General features: G+C 31.0%; 1 protein-coding gene across 1 annotated transcript; it reads left to right on the top strand.

Annotated features, from left to right (window-relative positions):
• On the top strand, nucleotides 1-7163 carry LOC131619452 (amino acid transporter AVT1C-like). Its single transcript, XM_058890544.1, has 8 exons — nucleotides 1-34; nucleotides 4813-4923; nucleotides 5123-5337; nucleotides 5446-5448; nucleotides 5562-5742; nucleotides 5829-5945; nucleotides 6041-6174; nucleotides 7107-7163. The coding sequence occupies exons 1-8, from the start codon at nucleotides 1-3 to the stop codon at nucleotides 7161-7163; spliced, it is 852 nt and encodes a 283-aa protein (XP_058746527.1).
• The last annotated feature ends 252 nt before the right edge of the window (nucleotides 7164-7415 follow it).

Here is a 7415-nt window from a genome sequence, read left to right as displayed (position 1 = left end):
ATGGGTCGGTTCAGTTCGGGTGAGGGGTGGACAGGTAAGTAATTAGAGTTTAGGTGGATTATTTTGGTCGTTTCGATTTTTATTTTTGGGTTCGTCGGAAGCTGAATCCAACCGAGCCCTTAAACATATGTTTAAAAACTTGACCATATCCAACCCAGCATAATCCAAAATCCTAACATCAATACACTAGCTTCTTTCCCTCATTCCTCTCACTCTCTTTGTTGAAGCATCGTTCCCTAGCTCACCTCAAACCCACCTTAAAAACCTCGACACCACTATCTTCCTTGTTTGTGTGGTTTTCCCTCTCTCATATCAATATCACCATCTTTGTTCATCATCGTTGTTCTCCTCTTTGTCTCTCATATCACCATGCTTCTAAATCCTTCATCAATTTATCCATCATTGGTATATTCTCATGATAACAGGTTAGTCGTTGTTGTTTCCTAAAGTCGTTTATTTATGGTTTGTAGTTAGAGTTAGAGATTTTTTAAAAGGATTTAGGGTTGTTGATCTCGTCAATGGTTTAGCAAAAAAATTGGCTTTTGATTAGGATTTAGAAAGATTTTTATCTTCGTTAATGTTCTTTGATCTTCTATGTTGTAGTGGACCGAAACTCGATGATATATGTGTACTACTCAGGGCAAAACTTGAGGTTTAGATGAAGAAGACTTCCAATGATAACTACAAAGTTATCATCACTTTGTCTCAAGGAAAAAGAAAAAAGAATTGTTCTGATCTACCTAAATAAAATGAAATCAAACTTTTATGCCAACTTATAACAAAAACAATTATAACTAAGATATTGGATTTAAAATTCTTAATCGTCTAGGTTGGAAACTTGTTTTAACTCCTTCAAAATGGATCTTGATATTTTTTTACTAGGCAATTGTTTTCATTTAAAATTTTACTATAATTTTTTTGTTTGGTTGATTTAGTATCATGTAATGAAAAATTGGGTCAAGATCAGATGGTATAATGGGTTCAAATTAACCCAATTTTAAAATAATTAATTAAGTCTACACATTATAATTTTTATACATGAAAAAAAATGTAAAAGCTAAAACAACATATAAAAGTGTAATTATGTGGTCATAATTTTCTTAAAATTGATTTAAAAATATGACGTTAAAAAAAATGGATAAATAATTAAAAAAAATCATTTAAACAAAATGACATTTAAACTCAGATAACTGAAATTATTAAAAAGCAATAGTGTTAAACAATGGGAAATAGTAAATAATAAGGAACAAGTATCCTTTAAAATTGTTAAAACATTAAACAGTAATCCAAGCAATACAAGCAATGCTAGATTTCTCAATCTTAATATTAAAAAATGGATACGGATCAATAGTATGAAGTTGATGTTTCGTTCTCATTTCTTAAAATAAGTTTGCCTCTATTTCTTACAGAAAACTAACTAATTATTTCTTACAGAAAACTAACTAATCAAATATTACTAAGCAACTGATTTTCAGTAACTAACTTGTAACTAACCAACTGCAAAAATTTAACAGTTCTAACAAACTCTAACTTTAATGGCTTATTTTTTTCAATTGGATCATTCTCAGCTTTTTTTCTACGACCTCGACTTTCTCATTTTTTTTAGTCTTCTTGGTTATTGGAATACGACACATAGTACTTGATTTATTTTAACACCAACTTCAATGACTATATGCGAATCGAGTTTAACTTTATTTAATCAAAATTAATATATCTATATCAAAATTAATTATAACTTCGTTTAATAGAATTTATCCAAAATTAACAAATTAATTGAATTTCCAAAATTAATCGCAAATAAAGTTTAACTTAATTTAATTTTGATAAACATTAATCTTTCTATACCAAAATTAATCGCAAATTGAGTTTAACATAAATTATCTAAAATTAATCTAATTGTCAACCTATTAATCAATCACTAATTGAAATCTAAAAAGAAAGAAAACAATATCATTCATGCATTCTAAATATAAAAATATTTATAAGAGCTATACATTTTTGTATTAAAACTAAAATTATATTTTTATAGCCAAAATAAAACGAGTCCTTGTTCAGATTTTTTATGAAAATTCTTTTATTGTCATGTATAAATTTATATAGTCTAAATCTAAAATATTTATAAGAGCTATACATTTTTGTTAGTAAAATTAAAGTTGCATTTCTTATTAAGACAAATAATTAAAGTGATAACAATCTCTTGACACAAATAAAAAATAAAAAATAAAAATCATGTAGAATAACAAAATGGTAAAACTAAATTTTATAATTACTTCTATGTTGCTCAAGTTTTTAAAATTTTTAATATCCAATTATAATATAAGAGTTAAATAATAATAATATTTTTTAATTGTTTTTTTTTATGAAACTGTTGCTTTTGATTATAACCCGGTTGCTCAAGTTTTTAAAAATTTTAATATCAAATTATAATATAAATGTTTTAGCATACATGAAACTATAATCAAATTTCTCTTTATTCATTGCCACTTAAAAACAATAAAAATATAACATTTTATTTGTACTAATCAATTATTTTCTTGCAAATATAGTTAGACTGTCTTATATATACAAAACACATACTTTTTATATTGTCATCACGGGCTACGAGTGATTAATTGTTCATACATATAATATCAACCCTTGTTGGTGAACATTCTATTTGTGTTTTTCACCTTTGCACCACAAGATGTCATACGGAATATATGGTTACCTCCGAATTTGAATATAAAAATCTTCATAAAAACATTTTTATTCATTCAAAACATTAAATGTACAACAAAATAATAAAATTCTAAATTATTCATCCAGCACATGTTTGTTTTAGTTAAAAACAAATTTGTTTGTATTTTCAAAATAAATTTTATAAAAAAGTATTTTAAAATATTAAAAGTTTTTTTTAAAATTATTTTTTCTAAATTGAAAGATTAAATTTGAAGAAAATTTCTTTACCCACCTCCCTATGGGGGTCACCCCCAGCGAAAAACCAAAACTACCCCTGCTTCGGAAATGAACTTCCGAAGTTATTTTTTTTTTGAATTTTTTTTGACTTCGGAAATGCATCTCCGAAAACACCAAAAAGTGGTGTTTTCGGAGATACATTTCCGAAGTCAAAAAAATTCAAAAACCGTGAATATTTTCGGAAGTTCATTTCCGAAAATATTGCTGCATATACAAATTTCCCTCCACTATTTCATCATTTTTCTCCAAAACTTCCCCAAACTCTCTCCAAAACCCAATCAATCTCCATCCATTTTTCGTCCTAAAATCAAGTTTCAAACCGTTGATCACGTTAAAGGGAGCATAGAAAGCTACAATTTCAGGTAAACATCTCTCATTTCATCCCCTATTTCACTACATTGATTCAACAAATTTATGCTGAAACTGATATGGTTCAGAAGTTCATTTCCGAAATATATTACCTAACAGATTTCGGAAATGAACTTCCGAAATATGCCCTGGCAGTAAAAAAAAACTGTTTTGGCCAACTTTCACTAGTGCAAAAATACCTTTTTAGTAGAAGTTGTTAAGTCAGTTCACTTGCCACCTGACTTAAGAAGTGATGCGGTGGCAATTTCGTAAATATTTGTAATTTAGTTAGGTCGGGTGCATATAAAACCGACTTAACAAATATTAAATAAAAAAAAATTAATTTAGATTTAATTTCTTAAGTCGCCTGTAATTATTAACTGACTTAAGAAGTCAATTTGTGAAGTCAGTTATCACCCACCAGACCTAAGAAATTTTATTTAATAATCAATTAATTAAATAAGAAATAGAGTGCTTTTCTATTTTCACGTGAACACCTGTTGTAAAGAGTCAGACTGCACGCGGAAAGTGAAATCCAACCTAAGCCTATTATTCCTCATCGGTGAGAAAAAACCCCAATTTCTGGATCTCTCTCGATTCACCTTTCCTTATCCCCTTTCAACCCTTCGCATCGACAGTTTCAACTTTTTTATACCGATTCTCATTCTCTACTCCAAAGCTTCGATTTCTTGTTCTCTGCTCCGAAACTTGTTCGATTTCATATTCCTTCACCCACTTTTGCAGCAGTCACTCACCAAGGCGTAATATCTGACGATGAAGGTGAGCCCTAATCCCCTATTCATTATCAGCATAATGTTTTCCTCTTCTAAGTGTTTCTTTTGGTTCTAATCGGGACCCTAACTTTTTTGGTATTCAATTGGTGTAGATTAAGTTGAGCTTGATATTGATGAGAGAGAGTATGAAGAAGAATTGGAAGAGGGAGGTGGAGATATCGACAAGGATGATGAGGATGAATAAGAGGGTATGAACTTTGATTGTTCCGAGTTTTCTTATATTTGTTGTTTACCATGTGTCTGTGGGTAAATGTTTAGAATACCGGGGATTTAAAATCAGGGTTTCCTATGTGGCATTGTTTGATATTGGCGCGAACTAGTGTTAAGTGCTAGAAAGGAACAAATTTGGAATAGTATTTGTCTGAGTTTGTCGTGTTTAGGGGGAAATACTCAGATGAACTAAGGTCAGGCTGTTTGGTAGTTTCGTATGGAAATTGTGATGCTTATTTTCCTGTTTATTGATTAAGAATTTCATTTTGTTTTATTTTCCGATGGGCAAGATTAAGATGGAAGACATGTCGCTACCGACGTTGTTCGAACAAGCAAGGAAGACCCACGCAACCGCCAGAGTTTGGTGTTGACCAGGTACACCATGTGTTTTATTCTTTTTTTAACATAGTTTTGTGCTTGATAACTGAGTGTGGGTTTTTGGTTGGATCAGGAGCTTGTGAAGAAGGGATGCGAGTCTCTGATTAAATACGGTGTTGGGTGTTAGGGAGTCTTGGAACAAGTAATGCTCTTAGTCATGGCGTTGTTCCTGCTGCGGGTCATGGAGTTCAGAATGGGTACAGTGGTCAGCCTAGTATAAGTCCATCAGTTATTAAGTGTTTGTGTTTGGAGCTATGATATTAGTAAAACTAGAGCTATGATATTAGTCAAACTATCATAAAATTGCTCTTTCGGGCAGGCTGTGCATAATGGTAACGAATTTATGGAACCATGGCTAGATCTTGCTCTTTTAATACTGATTTTGTTCAATTTAAGATATGTTGATTTGAGAATATGTGCATTTATGGATTTTGTAGGCATAAGTGTTCTTTATGGAGTAGGAATGCTTTCAACGCCTTATGCTGCTAAAGAAGGTGGATGGGTAGGACTTTCTATCTTGTTCACTTTCAAATTTCTTTCCTTTTATACTGTATTGCTTTTGCGTTCTTACTTGGATAGTGAATCTGGTCTTGAGACATATCCTGACATTTGTGAAGCTGCTTTTGGTACTGCTGGACGTATTGCCATTTTAGTAAGTCGGTCTTCATGCTCATCTTTATGCTCTTTTCTTGTATGCATTTCGAGGTTGCAGTGGTGTCTAATCTCAATTTCCATTGATTCCTCCATTTTATGGTTGCAGATAGTATTGTACGTCGAATTATATGCAAGTATATCTTCCTTTATTCAATTAGTACGAGATAGATAGCAATCCATGATACCTTTTTCTATGTTTCACTCTTACATGTTGTCACGTAGGGTTGTTGCATTGAGTATATAATTTTGGAAGGTGAAAACTTGGCTTCCTTGTTTCCAAATGCATACTTAAATTTAGGTGTATTTGTGTTGAATCCGAAAACACTCTTTGCTGTAATTACCCCGTTGGTTGTTCTTCCTACAGTTAGGCTCTGTGACCTTAGTATTCTTAGTTACATTTCAGGTAACACTTATTTTGCGTAATAGTGACTAGATTTTTGGTTAACATTTGAGCTTAGTATAACCATTTATTTACCATGTCTGTGATAGCCGGTGGAGTTATTGCACTTGTTTTAGTAATTATGTATTTGTTATGGGTCGGCGTAGAAGAAGTTGGCCATGGTTTAAAATTCCCTGCAGTACTAGTAGCACAATTAATCAAAGATCGTCTTTAGCCATGGTTTAAAATTCCGAACGAATGTGTTATGAATAATTCTCCTTTTGAATCTATCTAATACAATGTATGATTTTTTATATTGTAGCTTCGGATTTTGTAGCTTACTCTATGCTGGAGGTGCTATTGTGGGATACAGAATGTTTGGAGAAGATACTCTCAAAATTCACACTTAACCTGCCCCAAGATTTGGATGCAACCAAGATTGTTGTCTGGACTACGGTACACTAATTCTATATTCTATTTACGATATTTTCTTAGTAGAATATACTTTAGAAACTGAATCGGATCGAGATCGATACTTTAGAGACTAAATTGATAGTTTATTATATATTAGTATATTCTTGTTGTCTTATAAACCATATAAATTGCTAACTAGGGCTGGAAATGAGTCGAGTCGAGTCGAACTCGCCTCAGCTCAGTTTGACTCGTTAAGAATTGGCCGAATTCGAGTTCGAGTTCGAGTTCATGACGAACTTTTTTTTCAGCTCAAACTCGACTCATTAAGAATTAGCCGAGTTTGAGTTCGAGTTTATCTCGAACTTTTTTTTCAGGTCAAACTTAACTTGTTAGAAGTTCACGAACATCTCGATTTAACTCGTTAGATTTATCTTGTTAGGTTCAACTCACTTATTTCACGAACTTAAAAGTAATTTTTTAAAGTCTATTATATATATATATATATATATATATATATATATTTGACATTTTAAATTAATATTTTTTAAATAAAAATATAGAAATAAAATTAAAGTTATAAGATTGGAATTCATACGATGTTAATTTTATTTGTATAATTATTTGTAGAAATATTTTGCTCACGAAAGAATATAAATTATCAATTAAACCGTTAGATTAAAAAAAAATATGATACTAAGATTTAGAGCAAATATTTAAACCTACTCTTAAAGACAATATAATCTATCTCGTATATAATCGAGTTGACTCATGAACCTAACGAGTCGAACTATGTATAGCTCAAGTTCAGCTCATTTAGTTAACGAACTTAATTTTTAGCTCATACTCAACTCATTTGGTTCATGAACCTAGTTCAACGATTTAATTTTCGAATCGAGTTTCGAACTATTTTCGAGTTAGTTTGGTTCATTGACAGCCCTATTGCTAACATTATTTTCTGCTACTTTATTTTGCAGGTGGTTAATCCATTTACCAAATATTTATACGTGTTGTGTGAATACACATATGCATGAATATAGAATGAAAAGAAATTCATCATGAGACATTTCATTTCTTTTTCATTCTCTTTTTCATTCTCTTCATAGAGTATTCTCTTCATGACCAGTTTATCACAAGAGTTCATCGAGGATGAGAGCTTCCAATCAATAGGGAAGTCAAGTAGCTTCACATGTCACCAGTTTAAATTGAAACCCTTTGTTATGAAACTCAATTTAAAGTTTTCCTCATGTAAATGCACTAGAAGGACTTGATTATTAGTTAGATAT

Source organism: Vicia villosa, linkage group LG7 (assembly GCF_029867415.1).
Source record: "Vicia villosa cultivar HV-30 ecotype Madison, WI linkage group LG7, Vvil1.0, whole genome shotgun sequence".
In the NCBI taxonomy this organism is placed as follows: Eukaryota; Viridiplantae; Streptophyta; class Magnoliopsida; order Fabales; family Fabaceae; genus Vicia; species Vicia villosa.
This window is presented reverse-complemented; position numbering and strand designations above follow the sequence as displayed.

Bases quoted from the DNA above. Each gene is read 5' to 3' on its own strand.
- LOC131619452 (XM_058890544.1), top strand. From the start codon at position 1: ATGGGTCGGTTCAGTTCGGGTGAGGGGTGGACAG. The intron at 35-4,812 runs GTAAGTAATTAG...GTTGGGTGTTAG, and splicing joins TTCGGGTGAGGGGTGGACAG to GGAGTCTTGGAACAAGTAAT. The intron at 4,924-5,122 runs GTTTGTGTTTGG...TGGATTTTGTAG, and splicing joins AAGTCCATCAGTTATTAAGT to GCATAAGTGTTCTTTATGGA.